Source organism: Urocitellus parryii, chromosome 13 (genome assembly GCF_045843805.1).
Source record: "Urocitellus parryii isolate mUroPar1 chromosome 13, mUroPar1.hap1, whole genome shotgun sequence".
Classification (NCBI taxonomy): domain Eukaryota; kingdom Metazoa; phylum Chordata; class Mammalia; order Rodentia; family Sciuridae; genus Urocitellus; species Urocitellus parryii.
In genome coordinates, this window is record NC_135543.1 from 18,257,421 (window position 1) to 18,279,995 (window position 22,575).

At 36.0% G+C, this 22,575-nt stretch overlaps 1 protein-coding gene and 1 non-coding gene across 4 annotated transcripts in view; one reads left to right on the forward strand and one right to left on the reverse strand.

Moving 5' to 3' along the window:
* Nucleotides 1–22,575, reverse strand: part of Wdr7 (WD repeat domain 7) — a 326,163-nt gene that overhangs the window by 283,387 nt on the left and 20,201 nt on the right. For all 3 annotated transcript variants that reach the window (XM_026393174.2, XM_026393173.2, XM_026393172.2), the window contains exons 3-7: nt 20,363–20,469; nt 18,596–18,674; nt 5,240–5,414; nt 2,015–2,091; nt 984–1,103 (exon numbers count right to left, since the gene is read on the reverse strand). In XM_026393174.2, the coding sequence (XP_026248959.1) occupies nt 984–1,103; nt 2,015–2,091; nt 5,240–5,414; nt 18,596–18,674; nt 20,363–20,469 (558 nt within the window). The remainder of the gene's footprint in view (nt 1–983; nt 1,104–2,014; nt 2,092–5,239; nt 5,415–18,595; nt 18,675–20,362; nt 20,470–22,575) is intronic.
* LOC113185930 (U6 spliceosomal RNA) lies at nt 8,159–8,265 on the forward strand. Its single transcript, XR_003301195.1, has one exon. It is a non-coding gene; the product is annotated as a U6 spliceosomal RNA (small nuclear RNA).

Below are 22,575 nucleotides of genomic sequence, written 5' to 3' on the forward strand. Positions count from 1 at the left end.
CTCTGGAGAGGGGAAAGGAAGCACCAGGGAAAGGGTATGAAGCAGACTCGCTTTTCACTTTATCTTCTTGCATAGCTCTTTCATTACTAATAAGATGGTTTATTACTAACCCATGATAAGATAGGTTATAATGCTTTTGTGTTGTTCTAATATGCTACATTCTAGAGTAATTTATTAAGCAGGACTAAATAACTAATACACCTACCCTTAGAGAGTTCTGAGGATTAAAAGAAAAAATACACAGAAAGCTTTCAAAAAAGTGCTACGCAAGAAAAAAGTTCTCAAAACATGCTGACCACTTTTCTATTACAGAAATATTAATTCTGGAAACACAGAAATAATATACTCCCTCCATCATTAACTCTGAGGTGCTGGAAGAAGACCTTCACAACTCCAAGAAGCCAGGAAAAAAAAAAAAATGGCATTTGGGTCTAACAACACCCTACAAAGAAATATATGTCCTGAAGAACATGTGCTCATACTGCTTTTATGTATAGATGAGACAGTAACTAAAACAGTAGCAAAATGTAGGAATTAAGATCAATAAAATCACTAACCGAATTATTCCATGAATAAAAACAAAACAAGACAACTAAAGCCAAGTCCCAAGTATTTCTCAAAAGTATCAAACCAAGCCAGGCACAGTGACGCATACTTGTAAGCCCACAGGCTCAGGAAGCTGAGGCAGGAGGACTGACTGCAAGTTCAAAGCCAGCCTTAGCAAATTAGCGAGGTCCTAAGCAATTCAGCAAGACCCTGTCTCTAAATAAAATATTTTAAAAGGGCTAGGGGTGTAGATCAGTAGTTAAGTACCTGTGGGGTCAATCCCCAGTACCCAAAAAAAAAAAAAAAAAAAATCAAACCAGACATAAATTCTAAAGAAGTCTTTCACCAAGCAACTCTTTATGACTATCTCTGTAAGTCTGATAAACCAATATCTTAAAAGATAAAAATAGAGTTTCTTACTTATGTAGTCATCTTACCCTCCAATATTTGGAGCACACAACCAAAAGTGACCTTTGTGTGAATGCACAAAAAGAGATGCTTTGACAATTCTGACAATAAATTGGTTTGGATTCCTCTTCAAATATTGGCTCAGTATCCTGAAAAGAAAAACATTTGTAAAACTTCAGGAATAGTTTTGTTGTCAGTTAAAATTATCACCCAACGCTAAAGACACCAACATAAAATAAAGGCATTGCTTGATACGTTCATCATTTTAGCCCCGCGGTCAGGAGAAAGGTAATTAAAAAACAACAAAAATATACTCTGAAACACAGCTGGGCACAAACATCTTGGCTACAAAGCTACCCAGGATTTGTGTCCTGATGAGTCAGTGTGTCATCACTCTACCAAAGGCAGATGATAAAATTTTGCCTTGATCCTAATTTCTGTAAGTATATGTGTTTTAGGGAAGGAAGGGAGGGAGGGAGGGAGGAGAGAGACAAAAAAAAAAAAACAAAAACATGATCAGTTCTTCTAGGATCTCCCATGCCTAAAATTTCTCTAGCTCCAGGGAACAGCATCAATACTGTCAGAAAATTGATCTGCCCTTCTTACTGATTTAAAAAAAAAGAGAGAGAGAGAGAGAGAAGAGAAGAAAAAGAACTAAGAATTCATGCCCATCATACTGAGACAGAGACTAAAATTGACTTCATGTACTTTTCACAGTGGATTGCTTTATCTTTTCCCTCAAGCAAACTACCTTTTAACTTAATTTAAGCAAAAGCCACAGAGGAAAACTCTACCTCTTCTGTTCCTCTACTTCACGTTCTGTGCAATATGTTTCTCTATTTCCTAATCTTGGTGGTGCAGATGTCATCAGTAAAGAGAAAGAAATAATTCACTCACACAGCACCCTAGAGATCTTTTACACTATGTCCCTAGGACCACAAAAAAGAAATCGCCTTTTCCTTCCCTTTTAAAAAAAGGAGGGAAGGAAGGAGTGTGTCCACTGAAACTTTAGATGTCAGAATAAGACCAGAGAAAACAATCCCAGTCTCACTTGTCTCACCTGAATGCCACTTATTTCAGAGGTGACGATCCACACCTTCAAGATGCCTGTCACTGAAAGTGCTACCACAGTGTCCTCTAAACCAAGAAGCGAAAAGAAATCCAGGTTACAAACATAGCATGCTTTCTCTCTAAATGTTAAAACAGTTTGTTTTAATGAAATTAACAATAGCAGTTTCATAATTGGCAGAAAAACATAATTCTCTTTCATGAAATAGAAATAAGCTTTTGAATGTGAAATATGATATATCAAGAACTATGTAATGTTTTGAACAACCAACAATAAAAAAAAGAGTAGCTCTTTCAAAAAAAAAAAAAAAAAAAAAAAAAAAAAAAAAAAGAAAAAAAGAAATAAGCTTTTGAAACATAGGTTAATTAAAAATCACCAACAATTCATAATTCAAGGAAAATTGTCTCAGTTACTTAATTTTTTTATTTCCAATCACCAAGTTTTTAATGATATCAACTGTTCTTGATTAATAGATTAACAAAGAAATTTTATTATTCAAAACTCACAACTTTCATTGAGTTACCACAGATAAGCAAGGCACTCATATTCTTCCCCCTTCCTCTACTGACTGGCCTGCCTTCCAGTTACTTTACTGCACAGTACCCACAGGCTGTGTTTTTCAAAAGAAAAACATGTGTGACATTATATGGTTGTCATCCATGGTTCCTGGCTCTTACTGCCTCCCCAGGGCAGACCAAATAGATTATGTTTCCCCAAGGCAGGTGGCAGCCAGGAAGAAATTCTCTGACCTACACTACCTGATATTAGATCACAAGACTTTATTCCATTAGGTGTCTTGCCCCATAGACACCCCAAGAAAAGGGTTGAGAGAGTTTTGGAACAGCTCAACACACAGAGAGTCCTGTAAAGTGTTACTCCTTGAGAGGGCCTGGAAGTTCCATGCTCCCTTCTCTTTACCATCCTATGCATTTCTTCATCTTTACCCTTTGTAATATCCTTAATAATAGGCCAATAAACATAAGAGTTTTCCTAAGTTCTTCGAGCCATTCAAGCAAAATTAACTGAACCTGAAGAGGAAGGTGTGGAACCTCCTATTTGTAGCTGGTCAATCACAACACAAGCACAGGTAAAAACCTGGGGACCTGTGACCGGCATCAAAACTGGGGCAGGGAAGAAGTCTTGCATCTGAGCCCTTAACCTGTGGGATCCGATGCTCTGCCCAGCCAGTGTCAGAATTGAAAGGACTGCTGGCTGATGTCCTCTACAGATCTGATGGTGTGCGTGCCGGTGGGGTGAAATCCCCAAACCTTTTGAGGTCACCTCAATTCATAACTCTCAGTTCAGGGACCAGTCACGACACCATAGTAAATATATGTAAACTTTTGAGAGGACAAGACTTCAGAGTTAGGGAGATGTATGGTAAAATCAAAATTGCTTTTTTCTTTACTAATTAACCAATGAACTATGGATAACTTAACGAACCTATCTTAAATTTGGTATACTTACCTAAAAGCAAATAGAAATGGATAACCACAGGGCCTATCCTAATAGGCTGTTATCAAAATTAAGATACACCTTAGGTATAACATTAGTATATACCAATCCTTAATAAAGGTTAGTCACTGCTTTTGCTAAAATAATTGTTTGCATCTTTAAGTAAAAAACCTCATCATATCACATGCAGTAGTTCCCTAAGCAACAGAAGGCACTGAAATGCACTGATCACAATTCATGACCCCTATATAGTAAAGCTGTAACACAACAATATATCTAAAATTCTGAAATACCCATAGACTAGAAAAAGGTAACTGCTGATTGAAAATCGCATGTTTGCAACATTATAAACAGATAACATCTAGAATTGCATGGACTCCAAAAAATTTTCCATTAAAGTTACATTCTATTCCATTTAGACCAAAGTGTACATGCATATAGAGTATAAAAATTCAAAATATGCAAACTGCTTGGTCACAAAAATAGTCCTTTTTTAAAGAAGTCATTGATTGTAACTAAGATTGGAGGTAAACATCCAAAAACTGAGTTCCCTATTGCCTGGAATATTAAATCAAATCTCATTTCACTATTATGCTCAGGAAGAAAGCTGTAATTCTCCACTACACATCACAACCCACATCGCTTCGGGCATTCTTAGCAGAGACTATTCATCGTCTAGAGTGGGAGCCAGCAAGCTACAGTGCATGGATCAACTCCAGCCCACTCAAGAGGTAGCAAAGGCAAGCTCCCACAGAGTTGAAGACACTTCCTTCATGTAAGCAACGGAACACAGTAACAACTCTGGAGTCCAGTCAGCCAGACCTGAGAACCTCTGGGTTCTTAGGCAAAGACTCTGCCACCCATCAGTCTCCTCATTTATATGAGAAATAACAACAGCAAGTATCTCAAGGGGTACTGTGAAACTTGGTCAAATACAACTGTTTAGCATATTATACTGGATACTGTAAGCACTCAATAAATAAAGTCCCTGTGGTGGTAGGAGCTAACAGTCAATCTCTATAGAAAAACACCTAACTATGTAGCCACTGGGAGAAAAAGAGTGTTCCTCAATAGGCTTAAAATAACATACACTCAACATTCAGCATTTATCAATGTTCTTTTCTTAAATAATTTATATTTGCTCTCAAGGTTGTTACTGAAAGATTTTTAATTCAAAACAAATGAACAAAAGACAGTAATATTTATGTCAAGTATGTACCAGACAGGATCTTTTTTCAAAATATATTTATTTGTTCTACTAAGTTATGCATAACAGCAGAATGCATTTTGACACATCATACATAAATGGAGTATAACTTCTCATTTGTCTTTACCAGGAGCTTTGATTAATCTCCTCCCTTTTCAATTTCTCCACATGAAACAGAAATACTTCCTGTGTCTCTTAGCAAGTGACAAAACCACAATCCATAAATATACAGGTGAAGTCACAGTTTCTCCCACCATACCCAAAAAGGGTTACAATACCCCTCCTCCACTTCAGAAAATCACATGTGGCTGAGGCCCACAGCTAGTGATTCCTCCCATAGAATGAAGACAATGTAACATGTTAAATCTTAATTAAATCAAATTCTCCTTTATGAAGCAGGAAACAGATCACAAATTATTAAAGCTATCATTTCTTAATTTTCTTCTTTTTTCTTACATACTATAATCAAAATTATTAATTTTAACAAATTATAGAACTTGACAGTAAACCAAGCAGTAAGTCATAAAGCAGACATCTAAAGGGAACACACTGACCTTGTGTCCGATGGGATCGAATAATACTCATGGAGCTGATCCAGTCTGGTGATATCTTTGATACTAAGGAGTATAATACCTCAAGGCTGGTAGCATCCACCACAAGGATTTCAGGGTAATGTCCATGGCATAAAAGTCTTCCTTCTCGCTGATTTCCAACAGAGAACTGGTAGAACTATATTCATGTTAAAAGGAAAAAGGATTTTTAAAGGTCCCTTTTTAGCTCAGATACTTAAATTAATAGCATTCATCAAGCTTACTATGATATTTTCCTAAATACTAAACTCTTCCAGTAATATTTTCATGTAAGTACTATATAGTTCATATTAAATGTGTGTAGTACACACATACAAATACATCAATTTCTATTAATAATTTTAAACATATAACAAAACTTATTCTTTTCCTAGCCTTGTATCCTCCGTTTTGAACTGTTTGGGGGCAGAATTCATGATAATTCTTTCTTTTATTCCCATATCTAGCATCTAAAACAGAATTTTTTGAGTTAACGTGCAAAGCACCTGAATAACTCCAGCTTCACAAATCAAATCAAGAGTAGCTCAGGTGGGTCACAAAAACAAAATACAAATTCTAAATGAATGGTAGGAGGTGAGTACAGGCTTATAATTACTAAGTATAACTAAATAAATCTAAAGTAAAGGATAATTGACATGCTAATAATCAGAATTAGATTCCAATTAAACGAAGTGTTATTTCAGATAAGTGTGTAAGAAAACTGTATAAATACTGCATGCATTTACACTTTGTAGAAGAAAAAATAGCAGAAGAACCAATATAATCCTGATCCATGTTCCACTAATACCAGTAACTACTAATACCAATAATTAGCAATCTACTCAAGAGGCTAGATGGTTTTCTACCAACCACAGAGTAGAGGAAGAATATCTATCAAAACAAGACCAATACATATCAAAGGACCTGTCTTCCCTCAGCCTCAAAAAAAAAGGCGACTCTTTAGCGGACTCAATCTCCTAGAGGATATTTACAGGTGAAGACATTTCTGGACTACTGAATGAATAACAGGAGCACAAGCAAGGCAAAGCACAGAGGCCAATGTTGTAACTACTCCACACTATGAAATCCTGGGTCCGGTCTGCCTCACACTCTTTAATCCTACTCTCAGAACTTGACGTTGTTATAAAGGAATACACTCTTATCTTAATTGTGGAGTACCTGTATGCAAAGGAGTACAACTCTGATGTTGTACAAAAGAGTAAACATTGATCCTGGAACAAATCAACTAAATGTAAGGTAGCACCTCTAAAACAGGGGTGAGGTTATGGAGGTGTGGTGGCTAATCAAATGCAGATTACCACAGTGGGCAGCTCTAGATCTCAGAAGTTCAATCCAAAACACAACAGAGCAAAGGAGATTCCCCAGGTCTGCCAAGCAGCACAACAGAAAAATGCCACAGTAGAAAAAAAAAAAAAAAAGAAAAGAAAAGAAAGAAAGAAAAATGCCACAGTAATTAGCCTTGAACTCCATAAGGGGAGGGTGTAGCAAGGTGGAAAGGCAAGGTGCAGTGAAGCAATCTGTCAGTATTCATCCACCACCAGCAAGGAGAGATGTGCACTATAGCCACTAGAGAGGGACTCCCTCCTGAGGGTGGGATACTTTATTAGAATTGCCTGGCTAAACAACTCCCACCTTTTGCTGTAAAATCAAATTCAAACACTCGATCTTCTAATTCAACTTCCATAACACTTTGATACTAGCAAAGAAAGTATCCTAAATGGAGAAGCAAGTTTTTCACACATTAAAAAAAAAAAAAAAAAAAAAAAAGAATGTCCCACATGGTAATTTAATAAACTGGCAATGCCTTGTGAGTTCAGTTAAGTGTCAATGTCACCAAAGTTTATCATCTCTGAGGATATAAAAAAAGTACTTTCTTCTGAATTGCAAAGGAAACTGCTACCACACTAGTAAATTTTCCACAAAGCGTCTTCTATTTAGAGATGGCAGCCAATCTAAATATAGAAAGGCTAATATGGGATTTGAAAAATAGCAGGCACTGAAAATATGTTGAACAAAACAGATAATTTTCCATAATATGTAAGACGAAAGTTTTTAAAACATAAATCAAAACTGTACAACAGTCAAAATAATTGTTAAAATTAAACTAAGTTATAAAATCAATGAATCTACATCATTTTATTCCCATTTTTCTGTCTACATACCTTATCGATTCCTCACATGATAAAAATAAATATATGCCTTTTAAATAAAAAGCACATACCCTAAAAACATTGATGAAGCTATTTCTTAAATTTGCCAGGGCAATAGATAGCCATGGAAGACCCCATAACACACTGATCACCACCTCCCCACAAACATTTTCCTTTACTTTTAAATTTTGTTGGAGCACCTTCGGGATTAATTTTGTTAGTCTGTTTTAAGGGAGGCAATGTGATGCAAGGGCAGGACGCAGCGTCCAGAGTCAGACAAATCTGATGAGGAATCTTAGTGCCAGGAATGACTCACTGTGACGCGTGGGCAAGTCATTTTATCACTCTAGGCTTCAGCATCCTTTTACGTAAAATGATACATTCCAAATTTAATTTTTAAGGATGCAGGGAAGATTAAATGAAACACAATACAGGAAACTCCTCTAAGTATTACCTCAAGAAATGAGTTCTCTTCTCCTTCCTTTCCTTCCCCAATGAGAAAATGATTGATCATATTTCTACATACCTCATAATATTCCCAACACTCAATATAGTAGACAACAAGGAAACTGAAGCAGAGATATATTACAATTATAAAAAAGAATACCAGGAATGCATGTCAGAAGTTACAAGTTCCTGTGTAATACTCTACATATTGAGCCAGGTGTACGAAATAGTCATTTCTTTTGACAGACTTGGGAAATATTTAAAATGAGCTCAAAGGCCAAACCCAGTGCTTACTTCAGCAGCACATATACTAAAATTGGAACGATGCTGAGAAGATTAGCATAGCCCCTACACAAAGATGACACGTGAGATCCTGAAGCACTCCATATGTTTTGCTCCAGGCTTGGGATTCAAGCAGTGGGAGGACTGCTTCTCAGCAAGGTGGGTGTAAGAGGGAAAATTCACTGGAATTCAGTATCAGGCAGTGAGTGTTTCTTGGAGACTCAGAAATATAGTTTCATTGAACAAGGAACAAGAAAGTACATTGGAGCCAAATCGATAGTGGCCCTGGCCATGATGCTGGTTCACCGCAGATGGGAGGGATAACAGAGAAACACAACAGACAAATTTGAGATGGAAAAAACTTTAGATCAGAAACGCAGCCTGAACTTAGCGGATCCACAAGCTGCACAACAAAGTGGTGGCTGAAAAGTGCTCTGCATTTCTCAACTGGCAACTGGAAAGCTGAGGAGGGAGCCATCTTGAGGCAGCCACTGTGCTGCTGCTGCTGCAGGAGCAACATTGCATCACATCAAGCATTGCCATGCTGCCCCTGCAAGCACCTTGCAGGAGGCCTAGGGTATACCTGGAATATAAGTGAAACAAGCACACACCAGATTGTACCTATGGGGATTCAAGCCAAAAAGACAGGGGAGTGCAACTCACTTTCCCTTTGAGTCTGGTAGCTCCCATGACCCGCTGAAGAGTCAGGAAACTGAACAGAGGGGTGAATTTGGGAGCAAGTAGAATTCTTGGGAGGCTCCTGAGTTCCAGAATCCCCACAGACATTGGCATCAGCCTGGCTCTGGGGTATGTTGATTTAATCTCTCCAGAGCTAGGCTCCCTCACCACTCCAGGAAAAATTTAAAAAAAAAAAAAAAGTTAAGCCTGATAGATCTAAGTCCTAGCTGTTTTAACTTCTCTCTTAGAACTCTGCAGGCCCACCCTGGGAATGCATCTGTCTAAACTGTCGAGACAAAACTCCAACCAACAGGACTTCCCATTCTGTCCTACCTTATGCTGGTGAGAAGAGAAGCTGAGAGCCATTTCAACCAGCTTCAGTTTTAGGCCACTCAAAGCTAGCAGCTCAGAGAACAACACAAAAAGAGGAAGAGGAAGGGGTTAACAACCCTCAGCCCTTGCGCTCCCTCTCTCTGTACATAGCCCAAGAAGAAATGGAAAGGATGGACAGGCATAATCAGGGACCGTCCACCCTTATTAACTGTTTTGACTACCACAGGGCAATGGACAAAATTCTTTCATTATGAATTGCTAAGAGCCATTGCCAAGTAGGAATGACGCATCAAAATTGTCTTGTCAGCCTACCCCATGTTGCTTAGAGGAAGGACTCTCCATTGTGGAAATGGGCTTCTCTTAGACTCAGGTCATTTGCAGTGACATTGCATGTATGCTTGAGTAAGGTGACCTTGCTCAAGGACCAGGGCGGATCCTGGTTTAAGGCAGATCAGGTTTTAGGGAGTATCCTGCTCCTTGGGTTTAGGGCGGTTCCAGGTTTAAGGTGGACCCTGCTGGGAATAGGGCGTATCCTGCTGCCTCAGGCGCGCCCGCTCCTTGAGTTGAGTGGGATTCAGAGAGGATTTGGGATTCAGAACGTGATTTTCCCCAGAACGTGTGTAGAGTGCCGGTGTGAATTCGGGAATTGCTGTTTTGAATCTACAAGGCTGTGAGTGGCTTGTGATTTTGTGCCCAGCCAGACTGCGGCAATGAATCTTTTATCCTGGCTGGGATTGTGGCTCAGTGGTACAGTTCTTGCCTAGCATGTGTGAGGCACTCACTGGGTTCAATCCTCAGCACCACATAAAAAATAAATAAATAAATAAAGATTGTGTCCACCTACAACTAAAAAAAATTTTTTAAAAAAGAATCTTTTATCCTTCTTTTCCCTCTTTTTCTTTTTGTGTTCTTGCTGTGTTGATTTGTTTGTAGGTATATACATATTTATTTCTTTTCCTTTCTCAGTTTTAGTATTTTTTGTGTTTTGTTTTGTACAATAGCTATTTTTCCTTGTCTTTTAAGGGTTAGGGCTTTTGGTTTATCTATTTTGACTTTGTTTCATTTTTGTTTGGTTTTCTTGTTTATCTTTCTCTCCATTATTCTGATAACAGCCGAGTTCTCTCATTTCCTATTTCTCTCTCCTTTACTTTGGTTTTTCTATTATCCCTCCTCCTTCTCTATAACCACACCAGATACATCTCTTCTGCATTATCTCTGTTCATATTTTGAACACTCTAAACTCTCTTCTACCTTCCTATCACATTTTCTTTTCTCTTAATAAACTTCATTTTATCATCTGTTAGAACCATTAGGTCTATATTACTCCACTCCACCCACTCATGTTGTTGCAGTTATTAGTGCTGTGGATGACACAGTTGACATCTGCTGTGCATTTAACTACCAGATTTGGTTCCTGGCTATTTATTGTTTTTTGCTAACAACTGGTAACCCCTCCATTCCTATTTTCATGGTAATCACTGTTGGGAACCTCATAGTAGGCACCCAGTATTTATTTTAATGCTGTATATTGTTTGCCTTGATTGCTGCTGTTGTTTCTTTCTCCTTTTTCTGTGCAGTGCTGGGAATCTGCAGGGATACTACAAGTTCACAGGGTAAAGACTCTGCTGCTAAACTAAACCCAGCCAAAAGACTGTTCACCTTGTTCTACATACAAATTTGCCTCACTCAAATGTCAATTGTACTTTAATAGAAAGAACAGAAGAAACATAACCCCAAACTAACGATCAGGCCCCAAATAGGAACAGCCAGCAAGTGAAGGTGTCAGGTTCTACGCCTGGACATTTGTTCCTACAACAAAAACAGAATTAAAACAAAGGTGGTGGACATTACATCTTCAGTGGGGTCTAGAACACTGGCAAGAGGAGGCTGGGCCCTCGAAAGATCCACACGTAAGAGTGAAAGACTCATCTATCCCAATACATGTATAAAACCCAACACAGGAAAACAAGAAAAAGCAAGGTAACATGATGCCACCTAACGTTCATAATTCAACAGCAACAAACTCCAAAGACATTGAAGTGAATGAAATATCAGATAAAGAATTCAAAAGCATGCTTATAAAAATGATCAAAGAATTCATAATTTCTCATTCAGCTGGTTTGTTGGAGTATAGAAATGCAACTGATTTATAGGTGTCATTTTTTTTACCTTTCTACTTTGCTGAATTAACTTGTAAGTTCTAGAAGTTTTCTGGTGGAGTTTTTTTGGATCTTCTAAATATAGAATCATGTCATTGGCAAACAGAGAAAGTTTGAGCTCTTCTTTTTCTGTTCACATTCCCTTAATGTCTTTCTTTTGCCTAATGCTCTGGCAACAGTTTCAAGAACTATGTTGAATAGAAGTGGTGAAAGTGTAGATCTCAAAAAGCAAAATCAATAATCAATAAATGGCATGGTATCAAATTAAAAGCTTCTTCACAGCAAAGGAAACAAGAGCATGAAGAGAGAGCCTACAGAATGGGAGAAAATCTTTGTCACCTGCACCTCAGATAGGACATTAATTCCCAGGACATATAAAGAAGTAAAAAAAAAACTTTAAAAAAATAACCCAATCAATAAAAGCAAAAGAAGTGAACAGATACTTCTCAGAATAAGAAATACAAATGGTTGACAAATATATGAAGAAAAGTTCAACACCTCTAGCAATTAAAGAAATGCAAATTAAAACTACACTGAGATTTCATCTCACTCCAATCTGAATGGCAATTATCAAAAATACAAGTAACAAAAAAATGTTGGTGAGGTTAGGGAGAAAAGGTACACTCATACATTGCTGGTGGGTCTGCAAATTTTTGGTGCAACCACTATGGAAAGAAATATGGAGATTCCTCAAAATGCTAGGAATGGAACCACAATTTGACCCAGCTATCCCACCCCTTAGTATATATCCAAAGGATTTAAAATCAGCATTCTACAGTGTCGCAACCGCATCAATGTTTATAGAAGCTCAATTCATAATAGCTAGGCTATGGAGTCAACCTAGGTGCCCTTCAACAAATGAATGGATAAAGAAAATTTGATATACATACACAAAGGAATATTACTCAGCCATGAAGAAGAATGACTTTATGACATTTGCCAGTAAATGGCTGGATCTGGAGACTATCAAGCTATGTGAAATAAGCCAGTCCCAAAAGGCCAAAGGTCAAATGTTTCCATTGATATGTGGAAGCTAACTCACAAGAGAGGGGAAAGAGGACTAGATATTCAGTAGATTAAATAAAAGGGAAAGAAAGGAAGGGAAAGGGTATAGGAAAAGAAAAGAATTAATTCAGAATAATTTTCCTATTTACATACACAAAATATACCATAGTAAATCCCACCACTGTGTACATCCAAAAGAATGGGGTCCTAATTAGAATAAGATATATTCCATGCTTGTAAAGTTTATCAAAATGAATTCTACTGCCACATATAAATAAAAAGAACCAATAAAAAATGATTAAAGAATTCCAAGAGAACACAGAAAAAAAACTGAAAAGTGAGAAATTAAATGATAGAGATTTTTTTTCTTGGTATCAGGGATTGAACCTAGGGGAACTTAACCACTAAGTTACATACCCAACCCTTTTTATTTCTTATTTTGTGACAGGGTCTCATTAAGTTGCTTAGGGTCTCGCTAAGTTCCTGAAGTGGCTTTGAATTCATAATCCTCTTATGTCAGACTCCAAAGTCACTGGGATTATAGGCATACATCATCACACCCAGCAATGGAGACAGAGATATTGAAAAAGAACTAAATAGAAATCTTGGGGAAAAAAACAATAATTTTTTTTTTTTTAATGTTAAGTTAAAAGACTCTCTAATAGAGTAGACCATACTGAAGACAGAATTTCAGAGCTGGCAGATGAAGTGGCCAGCCTTGAACATTCACATAGTATTAAAGCAAAGAAAATAAGTAAACATGGCTGGGCACAGTGCACACCTGTAATCTCAGCAGCCCAGGAGGCTGAGGCAGCAGGATCCCCGGTACCTCAAAAATAAGTAAACAAACAAACAAACATGATCAGAATATATAAGAACTCTGAAACATTAAGACACCAAATTTAAGAATCATTGGAGGGGCTGGGAATGTGGCTCAGGCGGTAGCGCGCTCGCCTGGCATGCGTGCAACCCGGGTTCGATCCTCAGCACCACATACCAACAAAGATGTTGTGTCCGCCGAGAACTAAAAAATAAATATTAAAAATTCTCCTCTCTCTCTCTCTCTCTCTCTCTCTTCTCTCTCACTCTCTCTTTAAAAAAAAATTTAAAAAGAAAAAAAAAAAAAAAAGAATCATTAAAGAGGATTCTAAGATGCAGGTTAATGGCAATGGATAATCTCTTCATGAAAATAATAACAGAAAATTTTCCAAACCTTCAGAATGAGAAAGACATCCAGATACAGGAGGCATTCAGAACCCCAAATAGATGAGATGAAAAAAGAACCTCTCTCTGACACATTATAATTAAAATTCCTAACATACAGAACTAGGATACAACTTAAAAGTCTCAAGAGATAAACATCAGGTCACATTTAGAGGCAAGGTAATTGGAATTAAGTCTGATTTCTCAACACAAACTGTTAACATCCAGAAGGACTTGGAATTGTGTTTTCCAAGACCTGAAAAAAAAAATAACTATCAACCAAGATTGCTACATCCAACAAAGCTATCCTTTGGAATTGATAAGGAAATAAAAACCTTTCTAAATAAGCAGAAACTAAAAGAATTCAAGACTTTTAAGCTGGCATTACAGAAAATACTTAAAGAACTATTTCACACAGAACAAAATCAAAAACAAACCTCAGAACTCACAAATGGACAAATCTCACTTGAAGAATAGCTAATCAAATGAGAAATAGAACAAAATTAAACATCAGAAATAAATTAAAATGGCAGGAATTAATAAACCTCTCTTCATAATAACACTGAATGTAAATGGTCTCAACTCTCCGATTATAAAACATACGCTGGCAGAATAGATAAAAAACAAGACTCGACGATATGTTGTTAGCAAGAGATTCACCTTCCAGGCAGAGACAGCCTCCTGAAAGTGAAATGATGGAGATCAGTATCCCATGCAAATGGAGCTCCCAAACAAGCAGGAGTAAGGACGCATACCTGACAAAAGCACACTCCAAGCCAAAATTAATCAGAAGAGACAAAGAAGGTCACTTCATATGATAAAAAGAACAATCCAACAAGAAATTATAATGACAGTAAATATTTATGCCCCAAATATTGGTGCAACCAATCATTTAAGAGACACTACTCAAATTAAAGACTCAGTCTCTAGTACAATAATACTGTGAGATTTCAACACAATTTTCTCACCAATATGTACAGTTCATTCATACATAAACTCAGTAATGGCTCTTCAGAAGCAAAAAATAAAAATAAATGGATTTAATGAACATCTATAGACTATTTCATCTAACAACAGCTGAATACACTTTCTTCTCAGCTGCTCATGGAACTTTTCCCAAAAGACCATATTTTAAATAACAAAGCAACTCTAAGCATATATGAGAAAATTGATGCAATTCCTTTAATCTTATCTGACCAAAATGGAATGATATTAGAAATCAACACCAAAATACCCTAAAGAAACTATGTAAACACATGGAGATTGAACTGTACTCTTTTGAATGATGAATGGGTGATAAAGAAATCAGGAGAATTCTTAAAATCAAGTGAGAATAGTGATACAAACTACCAAAACCTTTGGAGTACTATAAAGGCAGTTCTAAAAGAAAAGTTTATAGCTATGAGTGCCTACATAAATAAATCAGAAAGATCCCAAATAACCAATGATTCATATGAAGGCCCTTGAAAAACAAAAACAAACTAATTCAAAACCAATAGAAGGAAGAAAATAACAAGACCAAAGCCAAATCAACAGAGAATTTTTAAAAATAGGACAAAAGATCAATGAAACAAAGAGTTATTTCTTTGAAAATATAAAAAAGATTAAAAAAATAAATAAAAATTTTTAAAAAAGAAATGATTTAAAAAAGATAAAAAAGATTGATAAGCCCTTCGTCAAACTAACCAAAAGAAAAGAGCCAAATTAATAAAATAAGAGATAAAAAAGGAGAAATCACCACAGACATCACAGAAATCCATAGGATCATTAGAGACAATTTTAAAAACTTATACTCCAATAAATTACAAAACTTAAAAGAAATGAATACATTTCTAGATACCTATGACCCGTCTAAATTGAATCAAGAGGCTTGAGGAAACCTAAACAGACCAATTACTCACAATGAGGAGGAAGCAGTGATAAAAAATGGATTTTCAGCTAATTCGCCCAGACCTTTAAAGAAGAATTAATGCCAATACTCCTCAAATTATTCTATGAACTAGAAAGGGATGGAATACCTAAACCAGTATCACCTATTCCAAAACCAGTTAAGAACACATCAAAGAAAGAAAACTAGACTGCTATCCCTGATGAAGTTAGATACAAAAATCCCTAATAAAATATTAGCAAGTCATATTCAATAGCATATAAAGAAGACTGTACCTCATGACCAAGTTGGTTTTATCCCAGAGATGCAAGGATGTTTTGACACATGCAAATCCAAAAAATGTCAATTCATCACTTAAATAGAAGTAAGCACAAAAATCACAGTAATCTCAATGGATGCAAAGAAAGCCTTCAAACAAAATTCAGTATCCACTGAATATAGTAAAGTAAGTAGGGATAGAAGAACCTCAGCTACATAAGGCTATATAAAACAAACCCAACACCAACACTATAGTGAATGGGGGAAAAAAATGAAAGCATTTCCATTAAAATTCAGAACCCAAAAAGAATGCCCACTTTTACCACTTCTATTCAATATAGTACTAGAAATTCTAGCCAGAGAAACTAAGCAAGAAAAGGAAATAAAATGAATAAAAATAGGAAAGAAGATAAATTAATTCACATTAATTTATCAATGTGAATGAATGCTCCTATAGTTAGAAGATCTAAGAAGCTCTACCAGAAGATTGCTATGATTAATAAACAAATTCAGCCAAGTAATAAGTTACACAATCAACATACAAAAATCAATAGCTTTTCTATATACCAACAATGAATCTGCTTAGAAAGAAATTAGGAAAGCAAGTCCATTCGCAAAGTCCTCAAAAAACAAAGCTCACAATAAATCTAATCAAGGAGTGAATGACCTCTACAATTAAAATTACTGGGATACTGAAAAAAGAAAGAAATTGAAGAAGACACAAGAAGGTGTAAAGACACCCCCCATGTTCGTGGATAGGCAAAATTAATATTATTAAAATGGCCATACTACCAAAAGCAACATAGAGATTCAAGGCAATACCCACCAAAATATCAATGACATTCTTCACAGAACTAGGAACATAACAGTCCTAAAATTCATTTTAGGATATGAATAAAAGACCCAGAATAAACAGAGCAATTTTAAGCCAATAAAACAATGCTGAAGGCATAACAATACCTGACTTCAAATTACACTGTACAGCTATATTAATAAAAACTGTATAGCACTGGCATAAAAACAGGCTATCAACGGTACAGAGTAGAAGACACAGAGACAAACCCACACTGAGACAATGATCCAACCCTTGTTAAAGGTGCCATAATCATACACTGGAGAAAAGACAGCTTTCTTAAGAAATGGCACTGGGGAAATTGGTTATCCATATATAGAAAAATAACACTAGACCTTTATCTGATACTCGGCACAAAAGTCAACTCAAAATGGATCAAAATTCAACACTGTAAACAATTAGGAAAATGTAAATCAAAACTACACAGATTTCATCTCACTCCCATGAGATGACAGCCATCAAGAATATAAACAATAATAAATACTTGTAAGGATGTGAAGAAAAAGAAACACTTTTACACAGTTGGCAGGATGGTAAATAAGTAGAACCACTATTGAAATCAGCATGGAAGTTCCTCAAAAAAGTAGGAATGGAACCACCATATGACCTAACTAGCTAATACCACTCCTCAGTATTTATCCTAAAGAATTACAGTCATCACACTTTAGCATTATATGCATACCCATGTTCATAGCAGAACAATTTGCCATAGCCCAACTATGAAACCAGCCTAGATGTCGGTCAATGGATGAATGCTTAAAGAAAATGTGTTATATATAAAAATAGAGTTTTATTCAGCCATAAATAAAAATGAAATTATGTCATATGCAGGAAAATAGATGGAACTTGAGAACATTATGTTAAGCAAACAAAACAAGCCACAGTATCAGAAAATCAAAGGTCGTATGTTTTCTCTCATATGTGTAAGCTAGAGAGGAAACAGGAAAAGAAAGGTCAAGGGTGGGGAAATCTCATGAAAACTGAAAGGTATCAGAAAAGCAGAAGAAATGAACCAGGGAGAGGGAGTAAGAGAGGTGAAGAGGATATTGGCTAAATTACATGTTTATATTGTGTGCATGTACAAATACATAACAATGAATTTCACCATTGTGTACCAATAAAAAAATATGGAAAAAATAAAAATGAGGGCTGGGATTGTGGCTCAGTGGCAGAGCGCTCGCCTGGCACGGGCGGGACCCGGGTTCGATCCTCAGCACCACATAAAAATACAGGCATTGTGTTGTGTCCATCTACATCTAAATAAATAAATAAATAAATAAATAAATAAAAATAAAATAAAAACGATATTTTGACTTCAAAAAAAGGAGACATGACCCAAAAAGGGGATCAACTTACCTTAATCACAAATGGAACAGCTTTGGCAGGAATGAATTCCATTCTTTAAAATCTGGGGCACTTGCCCAAGTAGTAAAGATGTTCTGTTATAATTTGGATTCTAAGTGTCTCCCAAAGGTCAATAAAGGGTTGGTCCCCAGGGTGGTGCTACAGGTAGGTGGTGGATCCTTTAGCATGTGGGGCCCAGTAGGAGGTCTTTTGGGTCATTTCAGGCTTGCACTTGAAGAGTATTGTGGTCTCTTCCTCCCGTTTGCTTCCTGGCCATGAGGTAAGCAATTTTGCTCCACCATACACTCCCTGCCATTACCATCTGATACCCCCACCAAAGGCCTAAAAGCAATGAACCTACCTAATTATGGACTAGAACTTCTAAAACCAAAATCAAAAATAGCCTTTGATATAATAAGTTAATTATCTCAGGTATTTGCTATAGTATCAGGAAGGCAACTAACACAAGATCTCATTTGGGTAACCAAGAATGCATAAAACAAAAGTGGTAATTTGCTTATCCTAAACCCTTCTTCATTGGTGTCCTCTACTTCATTACCACGCAACTCTAGCATCTTATGACGAATACTTTTACTACAATTCTAGTCTTATTCCTTCCCAGCATTTTTCACACAAAAATACATGATCAATATTTCAAACATTATTAAATACATACTTGTTGCAAATTGTACTGACTTAGTCACAGAAATATATACTAACCTGTATGCCAGTATGTGTGCAGGCTAATTTTGTAAACTCAATGCATCTGCCATCATTCACATCCCAGAGGCACATCTCTCTATAAAACAAAACAAATAGCTAACTTTAAATTTGATTTGCTAAAAGCACTGTTTCAATTTGTTAATTTAAAATTAATTTAATTTAAAATTAATTAGTGTTATTAGAAGTAATAACACTAATTTATTACAGATTATAGCTAATACTCATTATTGCTGCTGGCCAAAATTTCCAGTGCTCCCATTCACCATCCCAACCCCCCTTCCAACCTGCCCACCCCACCTCAGTCCACATCCTCTCTACAGTAGGAATGCACTTCCTGGTTCCCTATTAGTTGGTAGAGTCTTGGGAGCATTTCTGGCCAGAACTAACTACTACAAGGCTCTTCAGCACTGTTTTTCCTCTGCCTCTGCTGTAGGTAGTGGCTGCGACATCAACCTAAACTAAGGACAATGATGAAGCCAGGCACAGCCTTCACATGACAAGAAGTGACAAAAACAAGACATGGACTTTTAATTTAAATTATTGAGCACTGCCATTTGTTAAATGCAGCTTGAAATGCAGCACTACAGAAAACAAGCCAAAGTTGAAGTCGACTGAATTCCAATCCTTTGCAAGCTAAATATAATATTCCAGTTTTGATTCTGAATTAATTGCAAATTTATTAAGTGCACACGCACTTCACATACACTCACACACACACAAAATTTATATCACAAAATAAAGATGCAAGGTTGAAAATTAGAAATGTCAATATGCTTTTTTATTTTGAAGAAATAAGAGTTAACAGAAAAAAATATTAATAAAATGCAATGATCCTGATATTACCAGGATATCCTTACAGTATAATTTTCTTACATCTCACCTAACATAATTTTTCAAAGAACACTCAATTTAAACAAGCATTCTAGTGTAAATTATCCTTTCATTGACCAAAGATACTACATTGTTGTTGCCTGACATTTTCTTTTCTTGTTCCAAAGAATTATACAAGGTTCTCTTCTAATCCATAAACTATGGGGAAAGAGGAAGAACAATGTCTAATTTTTTTCAAATTCCCTAACTTGCTTCAATAGTACATGGGATCAATATATAATTTCAAAGTACCAAAAATATTTTTAAAATTCCTCAAACTCTGAGCCCTAATGCTATTATTATTTAATGACCTACTTCTCCAAAAGCAAGGTATGTTCTAAGACTTAGGAAGACACAGTTAATGTATTAACACACATCAATATAACTTCATAAACTTTATCATAGCTTCATCTCCCAAATATATTCCAGTCTAGTAGCATCATTGAGGATTTTTTAAAAATTTTTGAAGTTGTCTACTGACTCAATAACAATGCCATGGAGATCATACTTTAACTTTTATAGTATTCTGAGTTTCTCAAAAGCAAGGCAAAGAAAGAATCATAAATTACAATGGAAGTATTCCAAAAAAATTAATAGTATAAAATCCACATCCTTAAAACCATCATTCAAATATCTTCCTTTATGCTTAGACAATTTAAGAAAATAACTCCAAAAAAAAATGAACAACAAACAAATAAGCAAACAAAATAACTCCCTACTTACTAACACACAATACTAGTTATAAAGACATAAGTAAAAAAAAATTATAAATATCACATAGTAACCCATAAATTGTACAATTCTTTTGTGCAAATTAAAAAACAAGTTTTTAAAAATATGTAAAATTTTAGAAAAAAGAGAAAGTTGACCAAAACCAAAAAGCAGAATACTTACCCACTTGCAGATGCACTCACAATATACTGTTTGTCACTAGAAGCACAAGCTTTAGACAAACAAGTGATTGCTGCTGTGTGACCAAATAACAGTGCTCGAGGATTAACCTAGAAATGCAAAATTAACTGGTGTAAATATCACATTTAAAGAACCAACCATTTGATTAGTAATCATGTTAAATATTTGATATACACATAGAGATTTGAAAAAATGTGCTCAGAACACTAAAAACTAAGAGTAAACAGTGAACTCTAATCCATATAACGCTCACAATCATCCTATCACAGTAGTTCTGAGGTCAAAGTTGGGATTCAAGAAGTTACACTACTACATGATCAGATGGAGAGAGACAGCGAGGATTCAAACTAAGGCAGTCTTAACCGCTACCTCTTTAGTATGCTAGGAAAGCGAGTTAAGAATCTGAATTAATATTTAAAACTGGAAAATCTAGCCTCACTTATTTTTACATATCACTGATCTGAAAAAGCTTTAAGAGTCTCTGGATTCATAACCCCCAACACAGAAGACAGGTACCCTTCTAAAAGCTACTAGTAGAATTAACTGTCAGGAAGAAGAACCTTGATGAACACTGGTGTAGAGACAGTGTCTAGTGGAAAGACTGGCTTAATACTACTATTCTAAAATAGTTGGGCAATCAGCTCCCAAATTTATAATAAAAGTATTATGAAATCACTAATACTATAAAATTCACATCTTAAAACCATAATTCAAATATCTTCCTATAAGTTTAGACAATGGAAGAAAATATTCCAAAAGAAAAAACTCCCTGCTTACTAAGTATTCTGCTACGAGTTATAAATACATTAGGAAATAAGAAGAATAATCATGATAAGGAGATAACACCTAAAAATACATCTGTGCCTAATATCAGTGCTAGATCACAACTACTATGGTCAAACATCAAGACACTTCCAGGAGCTGAGTGCAGTAGCCTGTACCTCGAGTCCAGATATTGGGGAGGCTGGGACAAGAGGATCACTTGAGCCAGGAGTTCAGGACCAGCCTGGGCAATATAGTGAAACCTTATCTCCAGTAAACAAAACAATATAAAATAAAAAAACAAAAATTCCAGAGGAAACAAGCATTATTAGAGAAAAAACATCTAGATTATTACATTTGTACCTTTTATTTATATCCTAGCATGTTCCACAAAAATTTGTTATATCAAAGTTAGTGATGAAATATTTCACACTTAATCAGACCAAAGAAATATCATAAAATAATGTTTGATCAATCCATAAAGATCATTCATTCATCTTCAATGATCACACAGTTCAGAAGCAAAAGTTATCGAATTATCACTGGCAAGGCAAGAATAAAAAGATGGGATATGCCATGCCAGGTCTTAAGCATATAATATAACACTGATATTCCAGTCAGAGGCTTTGAGGCCACTCAGCCATCATTCAGCACTTCTCTTTTTTTAAATTCCCTTTAGCTTTTTTTCCCTACTACCTGAGGTGCTATGATTACTCATTAATCAATCCTTCGTATGTGTAAACAGTATGACAACAGCTTAATTCACATTCCTTCACCCAAACCTTACCCCAACCTTGTGTTAAATAGGCAAGACCCTTTATAAAGTATACTTTTACCACACCTGGTGTATTGCTTGAAATCCTCTCTCATGAGTCAAGAGCAGAAAATACAATACAACCTCCCAAAACAATTAGGCCAAGCTTTCTAAGTGGAAGAAATGTGGTTTATAATATTATCTTTGTATCCAAGTGCCTAGAATTTTAAATGCCAATTATTGTTAAACTAATAAGTTTGGATTTCACTGATTACTTTCTGAGTATTACTTGTCTGTAGTAATCCTCACATGTTCTGTATACTTGCCAATGTGATCCAGTCATGTTTCCCCCAATTTCTCCTTCCTGGCCTCTCAAAACACAAGAACAATCAACGGTCAGCAAAATTCTCTATATAGTATCAACGGCACTTATGAAAATTGCTTCAAATTCCTTGCTCTAATCAAAATCTGGAATTCCTCTGAGGACAGCCTCCACTGAAACCCTCTCAACTGGTGGTGATTTTTTCCTCTATCACGTGTACTATAAAGCCTGAAAGAAGATTAAGTGTCTTCTTTGCCCCTCATTCTAAGCTCCAGAACTTCTGGTTTTTTCTTCTCCAACCCTTAGCACTTTTGTATGAATGCAGGTAGGTTGGTTGCTCTTTATGTAGAAATGCAA